At 39.6% G+C, this 27481-nt stretch overlaps 4 protein-coding genes across 6 annotated transcripts in view; all 4 read right to left on the reverse strand.

Annotated features, from left to right (window-relative positions):
• The window catches only part of flvcr2a (FLVCR heme transporter 2a), a 36965-nt gene extending 34967 nt beyond the window's left edge, over positions 1-1998 (reverse strand). The window contains exon 1 of the mRNA XM_041812671.1: positions 1869-1998. The gene's annotated coding sequence lies outside the window, so the exon portion shown is untranslated. The remainder of the gene's footprint in view (positions 1-1868) is intronic.
• Positions 1999-5056: 3058 nt separating this feature from the next.
• On the reverse strand, positions 5057-13138 carry jdp2a (Jun dimerization protein 2a). Its single transcript, XM_041813418.1, has 4 exons — positions 12961-13138; positions 9873-10090; positions 9093-9197; positions 5057-8989 (listed from the first exon to the last, which is right to left on the reverse strand). Exons 1-4 carry the CDS (start codon positions 13046-13048, stop codon positions 8804-8806), a joined length of 597 nt encoding a protein of 198 aa, XP_041669352.1. The 5' UTR covers positions 13049-13138; the 3' UTR covers positions 5057-8803.
• Positions 13139-13368: 230 nt separating this feature from the next.
• Positions 13369-17518, reverse strand: fosaa (v-fos FBJ murine osteosarcoma viral oncogene homolog Aa). The gene is made up of 4 exons (XM_041813043.1): positions 16004-17518; positions 15179-15406; positions 14740-14847; positions 13369-14643 (listed from the first exon to the last, which is right to left on the reverse strand). Exons 1-4 carry the CDS (start codon positions 16316-16318, stop codon positions 13975-13977), a joined length of 1320 nt encoding a protein of 439 aa, XP_041668977.1. The 5' UTR covers positions 16319-17518; the 3' UTR covers positions 13369-13974.
• Positions 16033-27003, reverse strand: mlh3 (mutL homolog 3 (E. coli)). 3 transcript variants are annotated; one of them, XM_041813041.1, is made up of 13 exons: positions 24242-27003; positions 24058-24159; positions 23871-23950; positions 23679-23783; positions 23511-23595; positions 23366-23434; positions 23181-23289; positions 20688-20847; positions 20577-20600; positions 20411-20489; positions 20172-20323; positions 19998-20069; positions 16033-16083 (listed from the first exon to the last, which is right to left on the reverse strand). In XM_041813041.1, exons 1-12 carry the CDS (start codon positions 26796-26798, stop codon positions 19998-20000), a joined length of 3594 nt encoding a protein of 1197 aa, XP_041668975.1. In that variant the 5' UTR covers positions 26799-27003; the 3' UTR covers positions 16033-16083. The 3 variants fall into 3 exon arrangements, with proteins under 3 accessions (XP_041668975.1, XP_041668974.1, XP_041668976.1); XM_041813040.1 differs by lacking the exon at positions 16033-16083 and having other exon boundaries at positions 19248-20069; XM_041813042.1 differs by lacking the exons at positions 16033-16083; positions 24058-24159 and having other exon boundaries at positions 19248-20069.
• Positions 27004-27481: the final 478 nt, after the last annotated feature.

A 27481-nucleotide genomic window follows, 5' to 3' on the forward strand; every position in this document is an offset into this window, starting at 1 on the left:
GATGGTAGCCATGAACACTAGTGGACCAGTGACTGGACCTTCCAGACACAGGTGTCTTTATACTTCTATCAGTTCAGACACATTCACTGCACTCAGATGATCCTCATTTCACTAACTGTGAGACTACCAGCACCAACTGGCTGGATATTTATGCGATCATTGATTTTACATTCCGTATTTTTGTTTGACATTACTTTGCAGAAATCTTTTGTCACTTTGAAATTACAGAGGGTGGCTGCTATATAAAATAATGTAAGGGAAAAACATCCAAGGGGGTGTATGTTCATTCTCCTCCACGTTGTGTGCACCAGTGTGTCTCATATGTTTCTAATATGATCGATCAATCAGAAATTCTCACACAACTATCATTATTTATCAAAAGCAACAAAATAAATGAGTCAACAGACTGAAATTTGTATCAAAGAGGGTAAAATAAATACTGGGGGGCCTCAACTCCTCCCTTAAAAATGTCCACATGGTACAGTCCAGCGCTGCGAAATAATGCAAGTAAATTCAATTTAATCAAAGTAAAAATACTGCTCATAAATGGAGAAATTATGCTTCAAAAATACATTAAAAAAGCATATATGTTTGTAAAAAATGATGCAACATTTGTTGCTTGGCTAGCTGATTAAGGGAGGCCCTGTGTAGTACTCTTTCTGGGGTCCTAGCTACGTCCCTGCAGGAGGCTAATGGGTTTCTAGGTGTCTGTGATTGGTCGGCAGGTACATAACAGAAAGAAGTCCATTCTGAATTTTCAAGATAGTTCACTAACTGAAGAAAAGTAAGTTCACGGAACAAAAGGGGACTAGGAAATCTCACTAGTTCCAGAAGGATCATTGCTCTACTAATGTGTTTTAATACTATCATGTTAGAACAGTCACAAGGAGCCTTTATCGCCAATACTTTGATACTTTAAAGATTTTATTGTAGTTAATCTTTCTGTACTTTGACTTGAGTAGGATTTAAATGCAGGATTTGTTTTCTAATTGATTGATTTAGTTATTATTAACTTATTTGCTTTAGTAAAAGATCTCAGTAATTCTCCCACTACTGAGGAATGTTAGCCTGTGAGGGAGTGAAATGCTTCTGCAAAACAAACAAAACCCAACAAGAGAAATCCATAAACCCTGATAAGCTTTTTCAGCGTAAGCAGCCAGGCACTGTGAGTATGCAGATAAGCTTTAGCACATTAGCACAAATACACGTGGCCGTCTGCCTCTCAGACGAAAGAAATACCAAAGTATCTGTCCATGCAGGAGTCCACGCAGCAGAAGTAAAGATGTATTAGTGTGTGTTACACAAAGATTTATATATAGGATGAAAATAGTAATTACTGATGGGGTAGCCCATCACCCACACTTTACTCAAGGACAATTACACCTCTATTTTTGCTTTTGGTAGACTTTGTCAATCTAAACCACCCTTAAAAAGGTGGTCCCAGGGCCTCTGATGATCTTTAATGGGACAGTAAATTTGAATATTATTAGTTAGTTAAGCTCAGAAAGCTGTTGGGGTACAGCAGATCCACAAAAAGCCCCAGATTTTTTTTTAATTTTGGCATTTATAAGATATATTTGAGCGTGAATGAATGCACATGGCTCTAACTCTCTGAATAGTAGTTAACAGTAAGTTGTTTTGGTGTAAAATCTGGGGGTAGGTACAGCTGAGCTTTTGGGCAAAGGTGGAGGGATAAAGTAGGCAGGGGGCCAGTTGGGGCCCATCAGAAAATGTGTGCCCAAGACCCTCTAAAAGGCTAATCCGGCCGTGGACCAGTCAATATATCTGATTAAAAATGAACCTAATTTCTACTGTTTTTTCAGAGCCTATCAACTCTAACAAAGTCTGGAAGTTTAAAAGAAACTCACCTGATTCCCAAAAACTCCAATGGAGCATGCCGTTGAAACCTCATCCGCTCCAAACCAGTCAGACGCCAGGCGCGAGGGCATCCCGAGGATGAAGACCTGTGCGAAGGAGCTCAGAAGCTGTCCCAGCATGGTCACCCCAAACAGGTTGGGTCGTGCGCTGGCCACCTTGATCCACGTCCCGGCGCAGTTCAGCGCGTTGGCCAGCAGTGCCATGACGCGCAGCCCCTTCTTATCCAGCAGCCAGGTGACCGGGAAGATGAAGGGGATGTAGACGAGCATGTAGACCATGGACAGCCAGTCTATAGCGAAGGCTTCCACGTTGTAGAACTTGGTCATGATGTTGCTGATGATCCCGTACTGGATCCATTGGTACGCGTTGCACAGAGAGTAGGAGCTGAAGAGGAACACGATCACCCAGCGCTTCTTGTACAGGCGCGTCTCCAGCACTGGGCTGCTGCTGGCTCCGTTTGGGATGATGCTGCATTCAATGTGCTCCGGATCCTTCGTCTCCACATGTGGACCGTTAGTCTCCGACTCCTTAGAAACTCGCCTATTATCTCCCATGTCTGCTTCAATCACAAAATGAATCCACTTCTTACTACTTTAAATATCCTTAAACCTTAAAATGACTTTGCATGAGTTATTTTAGACAGTTCAAAAATCAGCCAGCTCTTAGTGAAAGCACAGGACTGAAATAACTTCAGTTTTATCAAACACTAGCTCCATACCAGAGGACTGACCAGCTCTCAGTTCATTCAGCACCCTGTGTGACAAATCCCCTTTGCAACATGCACTAGGTACAAGGCTGATGACTTTTACTCCACCCAGCTGCTGAGATAAGACATGACAGCAAGAGAGACACATTAATATATCAGTCAGTCAAAACATGAGGGTTAAAAAGCAGCCAACAGACAATAAAGGCAACATATAGAAACATAGGCTGCTACATCAAATAATCACACTGTTTCTGGTCTTATCATTTGTTCCAATGTTAACTGGTTTAATTTCACCCCCTATGGCATTAGGATTGGTAATCAGATATCAACATTGTTCTGTGTTTTATCAGTAGCCAATAATATTCTAATGCTTTAATAACATTGCATTTACAGCTTTACTTTAAGTCTCATTTTGGCTCTCTTGCCTCAGTCGTCTCCTTGTTAATCTGAAGAGTAAATCCCTTTGAACAATGGGTGACTTGTTCACTTTCTAAGTCACCACAAGCTCAGAACTTCTGTTGTTTAATACTCACTATATCTAATTCTTAATAAAGAGTGTATTATGGCAAATCTAAGCTCAACTAAATCTGGTTACATTGATTCGCAAAGCCCTATTTGATTAATGATAACATGAACATGAATTATGCTTTAAGTTCTTCAATCAAACATTCAATTTAAATAGATTTGTCACAAATATACAGTACTCTGAGTGGGATTACCAACCCCTTACATACTCTACAGCAGTGCTTCTCAACCTTTTCAGCCCACAACCCCAAAATAAAGGTGCCAGAGACCCGGGACCTCCGCTGTACCTGAAGGTTGCTGAACACAGCCATGCACATTCAAGAATAGTCATGTGCAGACAAGGCCACTCATTGGGGGGGGGGGGATGGGAGAGCTTCCTGGGGCCCAGCAAAATCATGGTCCGTTGTAAAATGAAGCTCTGGTATATGCTTATCAAAGAAACAAATATCTTTTAAATTCATTTGTTGAGTAAGTAGCCCTCTTAAAAATTTAAAATTTTGTTAAAAACAGAATTAAAAAAAATGTTAAACATAGCTAAAATGGGTTAATAATGGCAAAACAAGTAGTGGAAAGGTGGTGAAATTGGATTTTAAAAGTAGTAGAAATTGGTTAGAAGTGTCAAAAATGAGATAAAAGTGGCAAAAATAACAAAAAAAATTGGTTAAAGTGGCAAAACAGGCATATTAAGTGGTTAAAAAGTGGCTGAAATGGCATTAAAGTGGCAAATATAGGTGGAAATTTGGTGAAATGGGATGAAAATTTAATATAAATTTGCAAAAAAGGGTTAGCTGAGGCAGAAATTGGAAGAAATTGGTAAAACTGGCCAAAATGGGCATATCAAATTGTGAAATGTGGCGTAAAAAGTGGTAAAGAGGGGTTAATAGTGGCAATAATGGGACAAAGGAGCCAACAATGGGCATAGAGTGGAACGATTTGGTTCAGAAGTGGCAAAGACAGGCAGAAAAAAAGTGGTGGGAAGGGTTTAAAAAATAAGCAAAAGAAGGGTTTTAAGTGGCAAAAAATGTGTTAAAATTTTGCAAAATTGGTGTAAAGTGGCAATAGTGTGATTTAAAAAATATTGTTAGTTTTTTAATGCATCTGGAGACCCCATCTCAGTGTCTTGGGACTGACCCCAACATTGAGAACCGCTGCTCTACAGTCCCTGATTTAGCTTTTTAAAAACTCTATGTCAAAGTGAAAACAGAATTCTACAAAGTAATGTCAATGTAACCATGAAGATAAAAGAACACTCCAAGCAAATCAGAGACAAGGTTATGTAAAGTATAAGACAGAAGATGGATACAAAACATTTCCAAGGCATTGAACATCCCCAGGAGTTCAGTTAAATCCTTCAATAAATGAGGAAATGTGGCACATGTAAATCTGCCTAGATCAGGCCGTCCTCACAGACTGAGCGACCGTGAAGGAAAGAGACTAGTTAGAGAGGCCGCCAAAACACCTATGACTGTTCTTCTTCACCAGTCAAAGCTTTATGTGAGAGTGGCAAAGAGAAAGCCACCATTGAAGAAAACTCATTAAATCTGGACTTCATTTAGCCAAAAGGCATGTGGGAGATGCCAAGGTCAAGTGGGAGAAAGTTCTTTGGTCTGATGAGACCAAAATAGTGCTTTTTGGCCATCAGACAAGACATTCATCACCACAAACACACCACTCCCACTCCCACTTCCTCCCTATGCAACATGTAAATGAGACATCTTTAAGATTAGGGGTCTCTTCCTGAAACAGGGATAACATAAAATGCATGAATTGAAGTGTAGAGCTGGTTGTACTGTTGCTGACCACCAGATAGCACTGTTTATAATAATATTGATCATTAAAGTTTAACTCAACATCATTTATATATTTGCAATTTTCAAGACCCAAAAAACATCACATAAAAAAGAAACTAAACATTTATTTCTTTATGGAAATACAAAAATGGTACTTTGTCATAGCTTATATGTTTATATAACATCATATACAAAAGTATAAAAAAATTAAACATAACTGGTAGTAACAAAATGGTAACAGAAAAATAATGTACGATGTAAACAGTCCATAAATGTGCATACATGACGCCTGCGCCAAAACATAAGATTAAAGAAAATAATGTATTGCTGTCATCAAATGTTTTGAAAAAAAGAAAAAGAAAAAAATGGACCAGAAAATCATGAAGGCAATATATCAGTATTTGGAGTAACTGCAATAGAAATATATAGAATTTACTAGAATTTTATTGTGAAAACAAGATGTTTTATCTGTATGTGATGATTATTATATGAGAAGTTATTTTTCATATTGGGTTGTCAAACGCTTAGGATTTTTAACACAGTTAACTTTTGAATTTCTGTAGTTAATTGTAATTAATCTCCCATTTTGATGCATTTTAATGTTCCACTGTTTGCTTCCAAAACTGTTTTTTTTTTAAGTTGGATTTTTCTTAAACTAAAGACAACTTACTTCCTGTTTGGATACATGCTTTTATTTTGCAGGAAAAAAAGAAGTTAGGGTTGATTGATTTGATTGCTCATAGCATGAACTTACCCACTGAATAAGGTCCTTGTTATGGATTGAAAAGGTAATACATGGACAACTTTAATAACCCAAGGTGTTGGTGACCTTTGACTTATCCACTGAGCTTCTGTGATTTTTTTAAAATAGTAAAATGACACATAATATGATATGACATGGGTATCAGCAGATATTAGCTTAAAAAGTCAATCATCAGTATCAGTGGATATGATATTCCTGCCAATATTTACCACCAAATATATCAGCTGTGAATATCAACTGTATGTTTGAATGAGTTTGTGGAGTTTCAGGCAGGATGAGCAGACCTTCGTCAGCTGTGGTCTTTTTCTTTGTTCATCCACATTTCTTAAATTTTACGGTGTTTTCTAGAGAGCAAAGGTCATTATTTGTTCATCTTAAATTTGTGTTTTAATGACTAAAGTTTTAAGTCTGAACTAAATTAATATGTGGGAACTAATATTGCTGTGATTCCTTCATTCCTGCCACTCTTTGATGAGGCTCAGTGTTCGTATTGAAATTCTACCATAAATTTTGGGACAGTTGTCCGTGGTCATAAGTGGGGCCAGTGTTAACGTTATTGTGTTATTAGGCTTTCATTCCCTGGGAAGAAACTAAAACTCTGTGAAAGACATTTTAATAGAACAATTAAATTTCTTGTGAGTCTTTAAACACTGAATTGAGATCCACCAGAAACAAAACGATGAAAACAAAATATGGTATCTGGGTAGAAGAGATGGCATTTCCAGTTTTCTGCTAAAACCTTTTCCTTCCTTTTCTCTCTATTGATTTCTTGTTTTGCTCTTTTGTGGGTTTTATTGGCTGTTTGAATAACTTTTCTTTCTGGTGTGTATCTTTTTCCCTGTCATTGTGTTTTGATGTCTTTTGTGAAGCACTTTGAATTGCTTGTTGCTGAAGTGTGTTATACGATAAACTTGCCTTATCTGGCTTTTAGAGAAAATGAATTTGGAAATATTGCTATATTAAATATTGGCAAAACCCAGTCTCACTTATCTCTAATAATAACGTATGTGGTTAACAGCAATTTAAAAAAAAATCAATACACTAAATATAGACCTTAATCTATTATTTATGTATTCTTGCTGACAGCCCCAGTTCTGAATGAATCTATTAAGCATTCCTTTTTGGCTGGGACACAGAATGAGAAGTTTTATCTCCTCATTACAATAAGGAAACTGTTTGTAACTGTAAGACCCAACAGTGGAAGCTTGTTAAAAAATTGAGTTATATCAACTTAAAAATCCAAAAATGCTTTGACAGCTCTATTTTTCTGAATTGACTGAACACATATCTTAGTTTTAAGTAAACAGTACCCAATCATTCTAAGTATTTTGTTTATCGTGGTACTCACATTATTCAACAATCATCCCTTTATCTGCATAGTTTTCCCAGAATGCTACTGGGCATTAGACTCTTTTGCACCATGAGTGAAGTTACCCACTCGGTTAGACAAGTCCTGCCTGTAGGGAGCAACCACAATACACAATAGATGGTATACTGAATAGGATAGAAGAGGACCTCCTGGTTCAATTCTTAGATACTTAAGCTGGCCTAACTTGAGTTAGATCAAAGCACATGATGACAATGAGGGAAAACAGCAGGGAACTAAGATCATGTTGCTTTACCAAAAGTGCTTTAATAATTAGTTTTGACCTGGATTCAAGCAGAATTTTTAAGTGTTGGAACATTTCCACAGTGTGGATAGACTTTAAAAAAGTTTAACTTTATTATAAATCAGTAAAACTGAGTTGATATTATTTAAAATGGCTAAGTACCTGCTTCACAACACATATTTATTTTCAGTTACATAAAATTTTTACGAAATCAGCTGCCTCTAATGTTTTGAGTTTCATCAACTCCTCTGGGATAACTAAAAAATTTTTTCACTACTTCAAAACTTGATTTTAACAAAATGTTTTTCAACTTGTTCAATTTTGCAGTGTAGCTTTAGCATACATAACCACTGCGCTTTTAGGATTTGACCCTCTGCTTCACATTTTAGTTACTTTTAAATTTTTTGTGAAACCAGAGGTAAATGAAATGCATAAAAACAGATTTAAATATCAATGCAATTATTGACAATCCAATATAATCCCTACGAAGTAGAAACAAAAATCTGGATTATTAACTTAACCCCTAAAGCCCATTGTACCATATTTGATACACACTTTTCTGAGACCTCTGTCTAATCAACATGACCATTCAGTTATGTAAAAACCTTTTGAATACAGTCAAATTAGTGATAAAACTACCATTCAGTGGATTATCAGTTGCCAAAACACTTTATGTATCAAATGTGCTAAAAAAAATATATTTTTAAAATTTATGGTAATTTTTCTTTTTTGGGATTTTGATAGAGGGTTAAATAAACACTTCAGTTCCAAAATAATAATAATAATAATTTTCAGGCTATTATTTGAGTTTTCAGGCTTTAAGGGTTTAAAGATATGTAAACTGATAAACTAGCAGATTTCAGTGTAGTTTATTTTCCTTATATTAAAAATAATAAAATTATTTTTAATGAATGCTTTGTTGGGTTCATTAATCAATCAAATCTGAGTTGTTTTTTAAGTTGATTAGTGTTTAGAATAATGTCTTACTTTCTTAATCACAAGCTCCTTAAAAGGATGACATGGAGCCAGCACTTAACAACGCAAGTAACCTAGCAACATGGAAACATCTAGACTGCTATTTGATCAGATTAGTTGCTCATATAAGTTGGCTGTCTTTACCCTTTGGTGTTTTTCTGATTGAGAGAGATTTTACTACGAACAAACTCCATTTAAGCTGCTTGAAATATATGAAAACCAGACCTAAGAAAGCTAAGAAAAGCTAAGGCAGAGAGCCACTGTAACATAACATAGTGAATGTTGGGTGATGTAAGGTAATCCACCTGTAGAGTAGTTGTGCTTGTCCTGTTTACCTTCATGCTGGCAGTTCTTTCAGTTCTGATGACCAAAAAGAAAACTAAAGCAAAAAGAGGGCGAGAAAAAAAAAAAAAAATCTGTCCAATCTTATTGGATCTATGCCTTTTTGGTGTAACGCTCTGTGACTGTAGGCTGGAATACTTGGCTGGTGTCTCTTCCATGACCAAAGCCCAAAGCTAAGTGCTGTTTGTTGGTTTCTTCTTCTCAGCTGTAAACTTCACTTGTCCTCCAGCTGCTGCAGCAAGGGGTTCGCCTCACTCTCCGGGGTTTTGACGCTATCAGTCCTGACAATACACGTGGGGCGATGGCGGTTCAGCATGAGGATCAGCTGCTGTCGCTCAAGCTTCAGCTCCTCGATTTGGGCTTTAAGGTCAGAGTTTAACATCTCTAGTCGCTCTGACTCCTGAGAGAGAGGAGAGGGAGGAAATCCTGAGTTACACTGATTACAAAGAAAAACATTGGTTAAAATGATGACAGCATAATAAATGAGAAAGTCTACATCTAACCTTTTGTAGATAATCTGTCCGCTCTTTCTTTTTGTTTCGACATCGAGCTGCAGCCACTTTGTTTTTCTCTCGCCTTCGTTTCCTCCTCTCCTCCTCTTCATCTCTCTAAAAACAGCACAGATAGAAAACTTTGAGATTAAAGTATAATGGTTTTTGGCTTCAGTGCCTATAAAAAGTATTCACCCCCTTTTATTGATTTTATCACTCAATCATGGTCAATGTCAATGGATTTTGACAAATACAATTCCAAATAAACTCTGTAATGCTAAAGTGAAAACAGATTTCTACAAAGTTATGTCAATTAAATAAAGTATTTAATGTAAAATGAGTGACTGTATAAATATTCACCCCCTTCAAGTCAGAAAACCCACCTTTGGCTGCAATCACAGCACTGAGTCAACAGAGAAAAAACAGATACTTGAATACACAAACAGAAAAACTTGTTGAAGTATTCTGCTAAACAATATCATGTCACGCTATGTCCATTAGGTGGCCCTCTTGATTAAGATTCACACAATGCTGTTTTGCAAAGGTTCTTTGAGCTCAAGCAATCCTGTTAATTTTGCGTGTGGAGAACTTCTCAGATAGTAAAACCACAATTTATCAGATTAGAGGCTTAAAAAAATAATTTGGTTGTTGAATCTGCATTTCTCACAGTGGCTACGTCCAAAAATGACTCAGAACTGCTTAAAATTCAGTTGAAAAAGCAAAATACCCAGAGGTAGCTGTTTCCATCCGATAGGATATCATCGATTATCAGCTACACACTGTTACCTTTACCTCTGTTTTGATGACTAGGGGCCTTTTTCCTAGACTGTCCAGGAAGTGCAGAGGTGACAGCATTGTGCCGAATTCCTGGAGGTCACCAAACTTGAGCTTGTCAGTCAACGTGGTGGCTGAGATCCCAGCCAGTGGGCCCAGGCTGGGCAGGGAGCCTGCCGTCACCGCGGGATCTGGGATTTGTCCTGGCATCGTGTCAGACTTGGTCGTGACCACAGCTAGGAGTCAAAGGAAAAAAACGGGAGACAAAATCAGACTGCAATAAAGCAGATCAATTAAAAACACCAAACACTGGTCTCTAGGATTTCTACGGTACAAATGTGCTTGCTAAAGCTTTTTAACTTAGCAAATTAGAGAGTGAACTTGACCCACAGTCTGGTACAGGGCTTCAGGAAAGCATTTGCCAGAGGTGAGCCGCCTCTTCCAGCAATCAGACTCGGCTCCCTCTGATGAATTGCTGCTCTGTTAGAGGAGCCAGATACTGAGCCTGCTCTCATTGAGCTATTTTATTATTTTGCTTTTTTTCTGGAATGAATATGCAACCATTTACCAAAATGTTGGCAAGATTTTACTTTATTTAATCCCCAGAGGCCAAAAGAGAAGAATGAATATACAAAGCAGACTCAGACAAATTCCCCTTTATTTTAAGAGAGCCAAGAAATACCCGTACACTGTAGTTTCCTTTCCTCTTTATTGACTTAATGTTAGGGGAGTAAAATAGGTCCAAATGAAGCATAATGTGTATAAGGTTGAACCAAAAATGTAGTTGTTTTTAGCTTTATAAAAAATTAAAGATGACACTGTTTACATGTGCTTTGCTTTGGACCAATTTCTCAATATGTTACAGTCCACTCCTGGCAAATGTCTTGATTTTCTAAATGCTGAGCACGAACATTTGAATATGTTCAAAACAATAAAAGAAGAGCTTGTACAAAGCCAGCCAAAGACACAGGAAATTACAACAACAGCTCAGCGGATTTCCAAAGCACATGATGCAGCCAAAAAACTACTATCTGAGGTCAATTAGGGATCTTTAGCCCACATGGCAGACACACTTGGCCAAATATGTGATATAAACAACTATATTCTATGCAAAGCAGCCACTTGCATGAAAGCTACCACTACAGAGCCAAAATTTTAGAGTGCATGTGTGAGTATGAGTATGTGTTTTACAGGTATGCATGCATGAACTTACACTGCCTATAAGAAGTATTCATCCCCTAGGATGTTACCCTTTTACTGATTTTATAAATTAATCATGGTCAATATAATTTGGTTGTTTTTGGCAAAAAAAAAAACAACTTAATGCAAAAGTAAGAACAGATTTCTACAAAGTTGTAACAGTTCACAAAAATATGTAATGCAATATAAAAAAATGCATAAATATTCAACCCCTTTAAAGTACTGGCTCTCAACTGGTCCAGCCATAGGACCCACCAAAATTCCTGAATTTTTAAATGAATGAAAATGCTGCAGTTTATTTCACTCTGATTTGCTGTTAAACTAATATTGGTTGGTTTTTTTTGAAAGTGACAAAAAATGTCAAAAATTATAAATTATCGTAGGAAAGCCAATGTTCCTGAATATATTTTTCATCCAAGATAATAGGATACGTAAATCAAGAGCTGCAAAACAGAAAAAAATGAAGTTGAATGTTCTGTCAATCACATCTTTATGGGCCAATCAGAGCAGCAAAACACATGAGGTAGCCACCGAGCTGTGCCCCTACCGAGGAGTAAAGAACTGCATAATGCCACAAACCATGGGGACTGTAGACATGCCAGTACACAAGTTTGTCGTTTTTGAAAAGAAAACAAATCAATGTTGTTCTCTGTTCTTCTTTTAATGAAGAAATGTCATCTGATAAAACTGGCACTTTAGCAGCATCCACGCTAATCTCTTTCGCCATTATTGCACTGGCCTCCTGTTGCTACTTGCTTACGTCACGAGTCCGCTGCCACCGAAAGTACTGCCCCTTGACACTGATTGGTCACGTCACTTTCTAACCGGGCCCAAACGGTTCAGATGGGAGCTTTGCAAGATGGATTCGCCAGTGAGACGGTCAGCACATCACTGCAAATCATCACATACACACTGTCCTCACTGTGGAGCACGGTGGTGGCAGCATCATGCTGCAGGGGTGCTTCCAGGGGCGCCCTGGAGCACTTGTAGAGGGTAATATGAATGCAGAAAAATATAGGAAAATCCTGGAGGACAATCTGCAAGAGAACTACGGCGTTTTCCCCGAACAAGTAGGCTACATAACACAAAGCAAAGCCCTGCAGGACATGTTTTCACACATAATTATTTTCAAAATTCACATTAAAAAGGCGCAAAACAACAGAAAAATAAAACTAATATGCAATTTAATGCACAAGAAATCTGTTAGAATGAACCAAAACTTATAATAGCTCATAAACATTATCATAAAAAGATTTGCACCTTTAAATGCCATTTGAATCACGCTCCAGGGTTAGATCTGATCTTATAAAAGTAGCCTAAGAAAACAATGGCCTTATGCTGATGACTGTCTAATTACTGTCTGTAATGAACTCTATGCGCTTCACCGACAGTCATCTTAGATCAGCTACACAGTGTTGCAGCATGCACAGTGAAGCCATTGGTCAACTTGAAAGCGGAAGTTTTTCTTCAGTGCGGCATTCATGTTAACGTTACGTAACTTTGTCTTCTCACCAGAGAGCTGCAGTGATAAAACGCTACAGCTTCACATTCAGAGCGGATTTCCCCTCAAAATAACTCATTCGGTGCATACTAGCATAAATAAAGGAAAGACAGCTCATATAAAGTACATTTTGTTCTGAAATGTGCACGCCGTGGTTCCTTACAGAAGGAGCGTGCAAACAAAAGAAAGTAATGTGTTAAGCATGCTCAGTAAGTCTTCGTTAGGCACATAAATCGCGTTAAACTCCCAGAATGAAGTGAATAGTAGTTTAAAAGCAGCAGTATTACAGAGCTATTAGCTGCCTGTTTACTATCTGCTCGTTATGACCGATGCGTGGCGCGGTAATGAGCTGTTTACTATGGAACAAATGTTTTGCTCTCGACTTATGAAGTTGTGCTTACTGACCTGACTTTGATCCCAGGTGCCAAAAATGTCCTTTCTTGTGGTCAGCCGAGGGTCGAGAGTAGATCTTAAAAAGTGGAAACCGTTGCATCAGCCCGATTTAAAACGTGATCCCAATCTGGGAGGATTTGGGAATGCGGAACTTGTGCTATGCCAGCCAAACGTAAGCAGGGATGTAAAAAAGTACATAGTGGGGGCAGAAGTGGGGAAGTCGCGCCGCTCCTCCCATAAAGAATCACTGAGGCTGCAGACTGCAACGACAGGACGAGGATTACACAGAGGCCTGCACTGGAAATACATAACAGCTGCTTATGAACGCCATCAAAGATTGTAGTCATGTATTATTCAAACAGTCTGAAATGATGTAATGTCAACTTCCATGTTAATTCTGCAGAAACAAGCACCAAAAAGCACTCTGAATGATTTATTGTCATTACTCAGCAGCATAGATAAGCAATCAATGCTCATTTCACTTATTTTAAATTTAACAAATAAGTCAAAATCTGAAAGGTAAAAAACTAAATCATAAGTTACATCTTGATAAGATTTATATTTAGTATATAGCACTGGATGTTTTCATGGAAAACTTTCAATGAGGTCAAAACCACAGTTGATGACATTGAGGTATGTAGGTACTCAAACATGGATGAATATGTAAATACAACATTTACTGCAATCAATACACTATTGACATCAAAACACAAACTGTAACATTAAGTCCCACGTTACATCTTAGATCTAGTAACAGATCAGATATATAGAAGCTTTGAAAATTATATGAAATTTCTCAGCATGCGTTTTTAAAATCAGAACTTAATTCCTTCCCTCCTGTGAAAGCAAGAGCCATGCTTTTAGCTACATCACTCTGTTGGCTGTTTATCTGGAGAATATGTTTTGCTTCATTACACACAAGACATCTCATGAGTCCTTGAAGTGTTACAGCACGCTGTGGTATCATTTCAAACCTGCAGACCAGAGAAAACCAGAGAGATCAGGCAGATCACTTCCCTCTGTGCATTATAAGGCGAGGAGAGTTGGAGAGTTAAGGATATCAACGCTTTCAGATTTTCCTCCCCCACTTTTATGACCGTCTGGTCCCTCTGTGAGAGAGTCCAGCTCAGGACACGCGAATGTGAACACGGACAGGTAGCTGCTGCAGGTGGGGGTGGATGTGACCACAGGGGTGCTGAGAGGCTCCAGGTCGCTGGAAACAGATTTGTACAGGGTCTCCCAGTCTGACACCCCTAGAGAGCTGCTCAGGTCTATGTCTGGCACAGATCGAGCCGTCTCCATGGGGATTTTATCCTCCAAACTGGGCAGCATGTTCTCCAGAAGCCCATCTTTAATGTCCAAAGAGGGCTCCAGATCACAGAGGTTGATGTCAGCACTGGCACACAGGAGGATATTGGAGTTCCCAGAGATGGCTGAGGAAGGATCGCTGGGGATGTCCATGTCCTGGAGCGAGGGAGCTTCCTGGATGCCATCCTCTGGAAGCCTGTCCTCGTCTGGACTGGGTGGTAGCCCCGGGGACCCGGCAGGCTCCTGGAAAATAGACTCCAGTTCCTCTGACATCTGGCACATTGGTTTATGTGTGGAAAGAATGAACTCAAGCCTTTCCTTTTCCTTCAGGAGGTTGGCTATCTCTGTCTCTAGGGCTGCTTTCTCCTCCTCCAGCTTGTCGGTTTCCTTCAGAGACATGAGCATCCAAAAATCACTCACATTGGAAAACACAAACAGTGGGTGCTATATGACAGCTGAGTGGATGCATCACTGTTTACTTACAGCTTGCAGAGTGTCTGTGAGCTCCCTCCGTCTGTTGCGACACTTTGCTGCGGCCATCTTATTCCTCTCCCTCCTTATCCTCTTTTTCTCCTCCTCCTCTGGAGACAGCTAGGATGTGACAGAAATGATTCACTTATTACCTTGAAGAATCCAGCCATTTCATCTCCTAATCCACTGCATCTGTTGCCAATTCCCCTTCTGAGGGCTGGCAAAAAGCATGTTTCGCTGCAATGCGTCTAAAAATAGACCATTGTTGCAGACTCTGTGTGACCTGAATATAAATCAAGTTGCCTGAGGAAGGCACACAGCCCGGCACACGCTACTGCAGCCGCATGCACATGAGCACTGTTGCACACAAGGAATTCAGATTGGCATATGCAAATTTACAACACTGACCATTCTGTCCAATAGCAGGTAAACTTCACCCGAGCAAACCTACCTGCTCTGTTTTCCCCTTTCTGACAGCATTTTTCCCTTTACTCCCGCCCTCTTTGGGTGTTGCCTGGTGAGAGCTTTGTGCTTCATTGGCTTGCTTGCTACCCAGAGACGGGGAGACAGATGTAATGATCGTAGGCTGGACCATCCACTGGAAATCTGGGGTAGAGGAAATTGCAGTGACTGTTGGCACAAATGGAGTGTCTTCAGAGCTCATATCCTGGCCAACCTCCTGAAAAAGGAAATGTATCAATAATTAGAACTAATTCCTTTCTTAATAAATAGTTGTATTTTGATGCTAGGAGCAGATTAAAGGGATTCTTTCTCTGAGATCAAACATCACTAAATCCATCAAACAACATAGTAAGAGTGTTGATCAAGGGGTAGCCTGCATGTGCTTAATTTTTGTAATATACCCAACCCAAAATAGCCTTCTCCAGATCAATATTTGACTTTATCATTGTTTCTGACGTCAACACTGACGCAGGGATGCTGTGGAGTCTCCTGAATGGATTTATTTTTCTCAATGAACCGCTGCATCGACACGCTCACATTTAGTCCCAGGACGTCGAAATCAAAACAACCCGGCCAGCACTGCTATTCAGCCACTTTCCCACCTATTTTCACATCTGGTCTGACAACACATCAAACATATTGAATACGGTGTTCATTACAAAGCGCATCTAGTTAATTAAAACCTTATCAATCAGTTCCACTTCCCCTCCCCCAACCACAAAAAGCATCTGTAGATCACGTTGAAGGGGGTGTTCAATTTGAGTGCCTCCCTTGGCTGCATGTTGAAAATATGATGATCAAAAGCCATTCATACCTTTGCATTGCTATCCGAGGAGGAAGCAGGGGAGATTGCCTCATCTGGCGTCTTCTGGAAAAGTGTCCCGGCAGGAGACTCTGATCGGCAGGTGGGAGAGACAGAATCCATGTCAGGCGTCAGGTTATGATACATCACGAGGATGATTGGGGGGGGAAAAAACGCGATCAGTGATAAATATAGCTCTGGCCTTCTGCTGGGCAGAGCAGCACGGCTCCTCTCTCCAGGTATATACCTGGTAACTGGACGACTAGAATGAAAGCCCCTCCTTTTATGCTCTGCTAGAATTTTATGAATGAACCAAGACTGTACCATCCGCGAAGGGGGAGGGGGGCAGACTGGTTGTCACACGGGTCCATATTTCTGTGTAACAAAGCATTATTTCTTCAAAAACTCAACTCTTTATCTCACCAAATCACTAAATATGTCAAGAACGTATTTTTCCCGTTTTAATTCTGACGCTGTCGATGCACGAGACGCATTTCTCACTCCCATTCACAAATATCGACCTCATATGAATGCATGAGAGGTGAAAAACGTGAGCCTATTTATACATGTGCGTGAAACCTCGATGTTCTCATGCATTCATCGAGTAAAATTAGCCTGTTTTTAAAGCCTATTTCAAGCCTACTAGTCTAACACCAAGGTCGACGCGCTTTCAGCACCATCACTTGATAAACGTCAATAACCTACGCAACAAGCTAATTTATTCCTAAATGATTCCCTCCTCTCACTCTTATTTTTATGAAACATGGCACATTTCTTTACTTCACTGTATGGCACGTGTCTCTGTATAATCTCAGCAAACTGGGTCTGCCTTTCTTCAAAGATAAGACTCCAGGGGTTCTCGCAGACATAATGAAATGATGCTGAATTGTTTACTTGGGGAGGAGGAGGAGGAGGAGGTGGTTAGAAGGAGAGATGTGCACATGTGGGGGCGGAGATGTCATGTGACCAGACCCGGAACTGGAGGGGAGGAGGACTTCGACAAGAGCAGCATCATCCCTCACCTCCCCTCACTACAGAAAGGGATTAGGAAAAGTCTAGACTTTCTGTGCTCTGCTGATCTCTGTCCTTTTAGAACCTCCTGATTTCTGTTCAAATCCACTGATCAACTCCTAAAATGTCTTCATGTAGATATTAACTAAAAGGTGCTGTTCACAGGCAAATAGAAAGTCTGTGGGCAAATGGAAACCAATGGTTTGTTTAGAAGTAGGTATACATTACATTTTACAGTCCCCACCTTATACTGGCAACCTGTTGTGTTTTCAACAAGTCCCAGACACTCTCCTGAGGAATCCCAGTCCATTCGTCTTCAGCCAGTCTCTCAAGGTCCTCCAGATTTGATGGTCTTCTGCCAAAGACCTTGGTCTTCAGTTCATCCAAACGATTCTGCAGGACTCAAGTCAGGGTTTGTTCAGGCCAGTCATTAACATTCACTTTGGTCTTCTGGAGGTAGTTCTTCACCAGATGCCAAGTATGTTTTGCATCTTATTGAGCTGAAAGACAAGGCGACAACCCAGACCCAGTTTTTCTGCCGACTGCTTGAGGCTTTCTTTCAAAATCTTCACATATCTGTCTTTCTTCATGATTCCTTCCACCTCTAGGAGATTCCCAGTTCCTGACACACTGAAGTAATACATCTACTGTGTTTCACTGTAGGGTTGTTGTTCTTTAGAGTATATAGATCTCCTTTCTTCGTCCAAACATAAGCAACGTCTCTGTGGCCATAGAGCTCTAGTTTGGTCTCATTTGACCAAAGGACATGCCTCTAGTATGCATAATCTTTCTCCAAGTCGTCATTGGCATACCTCAGTCTCTTCTGCAGAGGTGGAGTTTTTCTTTGGGCTCTGCTTTGAGACTACAACTCCTTACTTGGCTAAGTCCTTCACTAGAGTCTCTGCAGTTGTTCTGGGGTCTTTAGACACATCTCTCACTAGTTTTCTTTGCTGTCTTTGAAATCTTTCTCTTCCCTCCTCTGCCAGGCTTGTTCTGGACTGTGTGGCTGTCTGAATTTCTTGATTGTGATAACTTTGTAAATCCTTCTCTGGCTTTTTAAGCATCCACAATTCTTCCACTCCAAAACTAATTTTTAATCAACTTTTTGTCGCCAACTAAACAAACCAAGGTTTCTTTCTGAAAGTCTTATTAGTAGTAGTAGCAATGTTTGTAATGATAGTAGTAGTATTATGCTTTCAAAATCATCATTCCATTTGACCACTTTTCGATCAGTCTTGATTTTTATTTTTTCCTTTACTTGTGTTTTCTCTCCTTTTCATGTTGTCTTCCATATGTACACTGTAGCACTTTGGATAAATTGTGTTGAGTGTAAAGTGCTATATAATAAATTAGTCTGAGGTATACTCTTAATTCATGAACTCTTTATTGGGTATACTTTTTATTTAGAAGTGGTTATACTCTATGGAGACTAAAAATAAAAGGGTATACTTCATATACCCGGCACTACACCACTGCCTGAAACTCAAAATGCTACAAAGATACTCACACTGTGATAAATGGCAAAGTTGTTTGAGTGTCCCATCTACTTTAAAATAATAAACACCATAAAATCTAGCCCCAGCTTTTATCAACTTCAGTCTAAAAAGGGACCGTTCTGTTAATTGGAACAGGCATCACCTACCAGCCTTTAAATGAGGCTTTGAATACTTTAAGACAAAATGTGCACAGAAAAGATGGCAAAGACCACAAAACTGTTTATCATCTATTTAAGCTTGATTTGTAAGTAAGCCTATTTATGTCAACCCACCGCACTGTGGGAGAGAGGGAGTGATACTGATTAATAGAATCACTGCTACAGTATATAAAACTTATCTTAAAATTTTCTCTGAGTCTCTGAGAAAAAAGGGTCAAGAACCACTGTACTAACGTGTAGTCAGCTCTGATGGGAATGCCATGCATGGATGCTAATTGACCCCTAACTTTTCAGTCCTATTCAGACCATCAGGCAGGAGACTCTGAGAGGATATGCTCACGTTCTGTGGATGCACACACTCATGAATCTCCAGCTTATTTTTAAACTTCCTTCTCACACTGGTACTCATAACAGCACTCATACTAGCAAGGTCATTCTGTTTTTCTTGGACCGATGTTAAAGTTGATACTTATTTTTCTGCCATACTGCTTTTTCTCCGTATTCTTGATCCGAGAACTTGTCAACAAGCATGCATAGGGGGCTCAAAATAAGACCTGCCTTTATCAGTCAAAACATAGAGTGAACAAGACCTTAAATTAGGAAGGGCTTTTATTTAAAGATTTATGCTAAATATAAGACACTGGATCACAAAAAATAGAACATCTCATAATATAAACTCCTTATCTCCACTTGTTCCTTTTTTAAATATACATACAATGGAACTATCCCATGGAAAAAAAACAATATGGGGATTACTGCCAGTAAAGAATGACCACAAATCAATTTTAAAAACATGCTCATCTGATATTTTGATGCTGTTTGTAAAGTGAATATTGACATTTCAGATTAATGCTAACGTTTTTGGAGGGCAGCCTCTAAGAGGCTTGACGATAAGAGGTGACTGACCACCTCTGTGTCAGACTACTTGCCCACTCCGCTTGAGGTACAGCATAGTGTATTTTAGGTTACAGCATCAGTTCAAAAAACAAGGGAGAGATGTGAGACACCATGTGAGATGTAAATGACCTGATTGGCATGTTACTCCCTGCTTGCTGGTATTACATTCTAAATACATGTGAGGTTTAACAATTTAAATGCAACATCCTACAGTTTTTCCACCAATTACCAGAGCTCCTCTTTAGCATAATAAAGCTGAATTAGTCAAGTATTTCATTTTTGTTGCCTGAAAGCACGTAGTGAATATAGCTCTGTTTTCTTTTATAAAAAGCTGAGCACCAACACTTTAAGACTTTGAGTTCTTGTGGTTGTTTTAACCATTGAATATGGTACTGGCTGTTCAATTCATAATGCACTGCACCTTTAAAATAAATGTATACCCACTTATTTATCTCCATACAGTTGCCATGCTTTATACATTCTTCTTAGCTTTCGAAGGTTGGGTTTCTGCAACTCCTGCAAGGAAAATAACAGTCAGTCATCATCTGATTGCTCTGATGGAAAATGTTCCAGTAGAGCATTTAACACAAAGTCAGAAGTTCTACTCGCCACTTGTACCTTCTGGTCTTTGTCCAAATGGAGGATGTCTACTAAAGGAGCGATGGATGGACGGCCATGGGCACACTGAAAGGGTAGCTGGCAGGAAGATAAGGATGCCACCAAGCTGCAACATTCATCTCTACTTAGGCTGTCATTGAATTTGATGGCACCTATTACAAGAGATTTGCATGAAGATTTCTGCATGATACTGCACAAACAATTGAATTAATGATGTGGAGTAGTGCATTAAAGCTTACCATGGCATGCTAAGGAGGCTAGCACCTTTAGCACGGTAAGAGGTAGAGTCCGTCTGACTCTACCTGCTGAACAAAGTAACTGAGACCGAGAAAAAGAAAGAATTAAGTCTTTGCTATTTAAGATATTAATACGGTTATGATGTCAGAGAGACTGTTCCTAGCTCACCTCTATCTGTTCTCGAAGATACTCCTGATTCAAGGGGAAAAAGCAAATGATAACCATGGGTGCTTTAGTCATAAAACAGATGTTTTCATACAGACATTGAAGAAGTCTTACCTCCACAATTGGCTTGATAACAGAAGGCCTTCCTCGCCTGAGCTCATTGCTCTCTTTTTCTATGAAGCACAGTGGTACCTTCCCTACAAGAACCAGTGGATCTGCAGCATCTGAAAACGCCAACTCCAGGCCTAAGCTTCGCAAATGTGACTGGCAAGATCTGTAAAAACAAGAGTCAATAGGAGTTCAAGGCTTAATAACATGTTACAGTGTTTGAGGTCCTAGACAAGCTAATTTCAACTCATTATTTGACTTAACGGGTGTCTTTTATTATGTTTTAGTTAGAAAATGACTTTAGAGGATGACTTAGGCAGGAGGGTTGTTTGCAATCAGTTGTTTAATTGCGGTTAAATCAATGTTGCTGTAATATATTTTGCAACTGAATGTCTTACTTTTGCCTAATTTCATTACTATTATTACCACTTTTCATCTTAATTTAGCATGTGTTCAGTCATCCTTTCTAATGTGCAGGCTGGAAGTTAAGAATAACTATATGAACTAGTTTGGGTGTCTATAATAAAATTTCTTGATGTGGTGGTATCAAACGCATTAACATAGTTTGATTTTTATGCATGTCAAACTAAAATTCAAATTCTGCTATTGTGAAACCTGCACCCTTTATCTCTTAAAAGCAAATATATTGTCCAGTCTCAATTCAGTGTAGTATCGACAAAGTAAAAAAAAAAAAAAAGAAAAAGAAAAAAAAACGGCCACAGACAAAGCAAAGGTAAGTTAAAATCATTTAGCTTCTGACAGTTTATTTTGGTACAGAAGATGCACGATCAAAGATGGCACGAAGCATCTGAGGTGGGTGACTGTCAGGTTCAGTTTCCTCTAAGTCCCTGTTTCAAAAAAGAAATCTGATGTATAATCTCTTTAAGATCAAAGCTTTAGGAGAGACTGAAAGTACAATTCCAAAAAAGCTGGGGCACTGTGTAAATGTAAATAAAAACAGAATGCAATGGTTTGTAACTCTAATAAACTCATACTGTAGTCGCAAAAGAACATAAACTACATATTAGATGTTAAAACGGAAACATTTTGACATTTTATAACAAATATTGCATAATTTTAAATTTGATGGCAGCAAAAAAGTAGAGACAAGGCTCTTTTAGCCGTCCTTTCACAAATGCAAGTTAAAGCTGTATGATTTAAAGAAGAAGCCACATTTAAACATGATCCAGAAATACTGCTGTCTTCTCTTGGCCAAAAGCTCATTTAAAATAGACTGAGGCAAAATGAAAAACTGTTTTGTGATCAGATGAATCAACATTTGAAATTCTTTTTGAAAACCATGGCCGCTGTGTTCTGAAGAGGATAAGGACCATCTTGAATGGTATGGGGTTTCATTAATGCCTACTGCTACTGGGCAGCTTAGACATCTGGAAAGCACTATCAACGTTGAAAAGTATAGAGACTAGAGGTTTTAGGCAAACGTGCTTTCAACCAGACAGTGCCTATTTCAGTGAAAGCCTTACATATTTCAGCAAGACAATGCTAAACCACCACAGCAGTATGACTTTGCAGTAGAAGAGTCCAGTTGCTGAATTGGCCAGGTTGAGATCTTTCATGATCCAGGTCTGTTGAGCAGTTAGAATCCCACATCAGACAAGAATGGGACATCAGTCCTCTCACAAAACTACAACAAATGGTCTTCTTACTTCCCAGATATTTACAGTCGGCTGTTTACAGAACAGGGGATGCTACATATTGGTAAACATGGCCCTGTCCCTACATTTTTGAGATATGTTTCTGACATCAAATTCAAAATGTGCTAAAATTTTTCATGCAATGTTAAAATGTCTCCATTTCAACGTTTGAAATGGAGTTTATGTTCGATTGGGTTTATGAAGTTTGCATTCTGTTTTTAATTGACATTTTACACAGGGCCCTAGCTTTTGGGGAACTGGGGTTGTACTTAAAATCAAGAGAGGAAACAAGGAAGACTGAGGCTGTTAAACAGCCCCCACCTCGCTGTCCAAATCAAACAAGGTATAAGAAAAACGCCAAACAAAACTTAAACCTAACAGTGAACTATCCTCTATAACACGGGCAGCCAGCAAAGAAACACTGGGGCACTGAAGTTACTGAATGATGGCATGTGAGCCAAAGTGCTAAGCAACGGCTCTGAGTTAAGATGGGGGTGAAATGAGGCTGCGTCACTGCATTGACTCCTTCTGTCATCTTTATTACTGCCATCCTTCACCCCAGTGCCAAATCTTCTGCTGGTTGTCTCTGATGTTGTAAAGAGGGAATAGCAGACTCTTAAATCCAAATGAGTTTAAGGCCAAATACAAGGTAAGTCATATAGCAATGACAATACAATTAAACTAAAGTAAAAAGAAACCCATAAGTCTGAACAAACAGTAGAAGAAACAAGACCTGCAGCAGTCCCCAAAGCAGTAAACACGTTCTATTTTAACAGGCAGAAAATCCTCCTGAAAAAGCTGCCATTATCTAAGAGACTTGTACTGTACATTTATCAAATCTCACCTGAGAAGCCTCAGCTCCTCCTCTGTAACACTGATCTCAAGAGGCGGCAAGATGGTCGATGAACACAGACGCCTCTCCCCAGGGGAATCTGGATCATCCTCATAGGAATCTACAACAAGGCGTATGATTTAACTTTTCATATTTAATTTCTATGCTGTGCACTGAGTGTCTTTTCTTTATTTTACCTGCAATAAGATTTTCAAGTCGAACCCTCTCGTGTGCAGCATGTTGATCCACCAGCACAAGCAGGTTGCCTAGGATTTCAAATTACAATGCATGAGATGTTGACAAAAAAGTCACAAAACAAAACAGTGATGTTTCTGTTCTTACCTTTAGTTTCAGCAAGTGCCGATTGCTCTTCTTCTTTGGTGCTGATGAGACATGCAAGAAACTTCTTATCCACCTGATGAATAACCTGTAAGATAAAGCGATTAACTCAGTGGCAAAAAGACTTATACGGGGGCCATCAGTAGAATTTTGTCAAAAAATTAAACTTGCCTTCATTGAGTGAATCATATCCTTAGAAAATCGGTATGGAAACAGGATGTTGTGGACTTTGACAGCCAGTCCATCAGCTTGCCCGCTGGATATGTCCAAAGCAACCTGTTGAGAAAGCAGATATTACAAACAGAATAACTCAAATGCATATAAATAAACACCACCTTATACAAGTAAATATTCAAGTTTTACCGTAGGAGGTCGGACAAAAACTGGATTATTCCATTTCGAGTAAAATGAGGTAAGGGAGTTGAAGTTTTCCTCCTGGCCATCTGTTAAAATGGGCAAAATGTTCATTAACAAGCCGATATCCATTTTGATACACATCCAGTTCAGTCTGTGAGTTTCCTTCTTTCTGTCTTATCTGTCTGTGAGGTACCTCTGCCATCAAGCCCTGAACTAATCACTCTTTCTCTCCTGGATTTTGGGAGGAAGGGCAACACTAGATCCAACTGAAATGGATAACACCTGTACTCCAGCCCTACAGTTTAAAGGACAAGAATAACAATGACAGTGAATGTGATTGATTTTGATTCTGAACTAGCAGGTAAAACTTTACTCACCTGTTTCAGAAACAACATTAACTGCCAAATTGGAGACATCAGACATACAGCACGCTTGTTTTTCTTCTGTTTGTGGGTCCTCAAATCGACTGAGCCCGGTCACTTTGTTGACATACACTGTCTTTCCTATAGATGCATCGTAGTGTTGAAGCCAGTCTCTGGATGTTGTGGCTTTCTCCTCCTCAGCTAGCTGAGAATCTGTTCTGCAACCTTGCTCAGCATTCTGTGTAGTATCACAATGATTCTCATTGCTATTGCTGTCTTGGATGCCATCATTATCCTGTGAGGAAGTCCTGGACAGAACTGCTTTTGAATGATCTGCTTGGTGTTGTTTTAAATGGCAGAGCTTAGAAGCCAATGATTTCTTGCGTTTGTTCTCTTCTGAGTTTGGTTTTACCTTGATGTGAACTGAAAGGGCTGTCAGACTGTGTGTTTCGTCTTTATCTTTTTCTGTAGCGTCATCATCTTCTTTACCTTCCTTGCAAACACAAAAATTCTGGGAATACAGAAGAAAGCTATTTGTCTCTGGAAGTCTGGTATTGTCCTCTTGGTGGGTCACTTGTGAGGGTAATTTCAATTTTTCAGATTTACCATACATGCTTCTAAACTCCTCAAGAGATCCAGGCTCCTCACATAATGATAACTTCTGACTTGATACAACTCTGGGGATCTTTGAGGGAACAGAATCTTTGCATTGTTTATGAAAAGATGTGTCGTGATCAGCACTCAGAGAAATTTTGCGTTTTGATACAAAGTCTTTCTCTTTGTGTTTCCTCACAAAATCTTGCTGCTGAATCAGTGACCTGCTGTCTTTAGATTGGCCTGCACTCTGCAGGCTTTCATGGATGTATGGATCACACAAACTTATCTTTCTGTTTCCAGCTGAGTCCTGTAAAAGTCCTTCTGTATCTTGGCAGTCTGATGAAACTTGCCCAATACTGTTTAAATCAGGTTTTAATGGATGATTGTTGCCATGTTGTGAAGTCATATTGCATAAAGAGGTAGCATTGCTTTGTTGTGTATCATTGTATTGAGTTTCATTTTCCTCTTTTCTGATTGGACTTGACATATTTAAAACTTCTGATCCTTCCTGAACTTCCAAGCTTGTTGGCTCCTCTTCCTCAGTGACGTTAAAGTTAGATTGAAGTTCCAGTTTTTCCAGATCACACTGTGGGCGATCACCTTCTTTATTGCCTTCAATTTCAGCCTTTTCAAGCCCATCTTCAGCAACCTGTTTCTGCCCTCTTAGTTCAGTCTCTTCTTTGCCATCAATTGTACCGTCCTCTTGGCAAACACACTCCTCGGATACACTGTCACTTTTACGCTTACGATGGACAGGATTTGATGCCAGTTTCACCCCAATACTGCAATCCAGTATGGATGTACTGCAAGTTTCTTGGCCACAGTTGCTGCTTTCGTGTCCTTCTTGGTCTGTGTCGTGATTGCCAAACAATTTGGGAGATAAATAGTCCACGTCATCCTGTGAAAGTTCAGCCACCAAGTTCTCCTTGCTTAAGAAAGCTTTCACCGCCTCCTCTACGCAGAGCAAAATGCCATCCCAATCTCTGAACTCAATTAGAGTTTTGGCAGGCTCCAGACATATGTCATACTCTGAGTAAGAGCATTTAATATTGATGATGTATACTCCATGCTGCTCTTGGCTTCGTTTGTGCTTTGGGCTCTTTATGGCTGACTGCCCATCTGGACTGTCGCTTTTCTTACTCGAGCTGCTCAGCCTGCGAAGGAGAAAGTTCAACAGCTTGTGTATCCGTGTTTTCAAGAGCAGTCGGTCATTCACATACAAGTACTGCAAGCTGTTGTTGTAATGGCCTTCTCTGCCAATGTGGCCGATCACTTCAAACTGTCCCTGTGTGTGGCTGATTTCTCCAAGTTTCTGTGCTCTCCCGAGGCCGTAAATCTGAACAAACCTGTGGTAGGTGTTTTTGGCTTTAGATAGCTGCACCATCATAGCACCTGTGCAGTCATTTTTCAGGGTGAAAGACACAGATGGGTGCATAAGAGAAATAGCCTCCACTCTGTGTCTGATCCTCTCACCCTCCAGTATTGCATCCATCCTCTTCCTCCGGACAGGCATGTTGTGGAAGAAGCTACAAACAATAACAGTTGTCCCAGCAGAGGGTCGAGCAGTCTCTGCTTCAAATACCTTCATGCCCTTGCCGTCTTTGAAAATTTTGACGTGAGTTTTCACTGATGATCTTATCCGGGAAGAGATTTCAACAAGTGTGGCTAGAGACACTACACTTGCCAGGGCTTCTCCTCTGAAACCATACCACTTGAGGTTCTCCAGGTCCTCAATGGTGCTGCATTTGCTCGTGCAGTATCTGTTCCCCAGGTTCTCCATATCTTCGAGGCTTATTCCAGCACCGTTATCGATTACCTGCACTTTAAATGCCTCCATGTCCATCCTTACTCCCACACAGGTCGCCTCAGCATCGATGCTGTTCAGGATAAGCTCCTCTACACACTGCTGAAGTGAGGGGATAGCGACACCGGAGCGAAGTTTCCCCTGAATCTCTACAGGCAAACACTTAATCATGGTGCTCCTCAGATATAGTGCCTGTCCTGGTTAGCTAGCTCGAGAGCATGTGTAGAGACTTCATGAATGTTAGTCGCCAAATGTTAACTAGCTGCGAGAGTGCAGCCAAATAATGCCTGAACGTCAGGCATTTTTAAAACGGGGCGGTTAAAACTAATAACAAAATAAACCGTCGATAAATATGCTAAAACTCATCTTGGCTTTTGATTACAGTCAACGTGAAACATCAAGAGGCAACCGTCCGAGGTAACGCCCAGAGCTACTAGCGCCATCTTCCGGTGCGAATGACCTTCCAACCGTCACGCACCCCTTTTTCTCGTTGAGTCGTTGAAACCAACTTCTAACGTATCTACTGCCACCTAGTGGAGTCACATGAAACACGCCATCTGTTTTAAAGTATTGCTTTATCAATTGCTTTCCATTTAAAACGAACATTTTTAGAATTGAAAATCAATTTCTTTAAAAAATGTGATTTCTTTTCATCATTGCCTCACAAGTGTATTTTTATGCCAAGCACATGAAGGCAAACAAACAGTTCATCCACTGGTTAAAATAGCAGTAAAATAGCATTTAAATCAAATCACTTTTCATTCTGCTGACAAATTATCTGTCTTTTACATCATGAGAGAAACTTGATTAATTTTCCACTAAGTATAATTAACTATATATTTTAAAGGTGCAGT

This window comes from Cheilinus undulatus, linkage group 18, assembly GCF_018320785.1.
Source record: "Cheilinus undulatus linkage group 18, ASM1832078v1, whole genome shotgun sequence".
Lineage (NCBI taxonomy): Eukaryota > Metazoa > Chordata > Actinopteri > Labriformes > Labridae > Cheilinus > Cheilinus undulatus.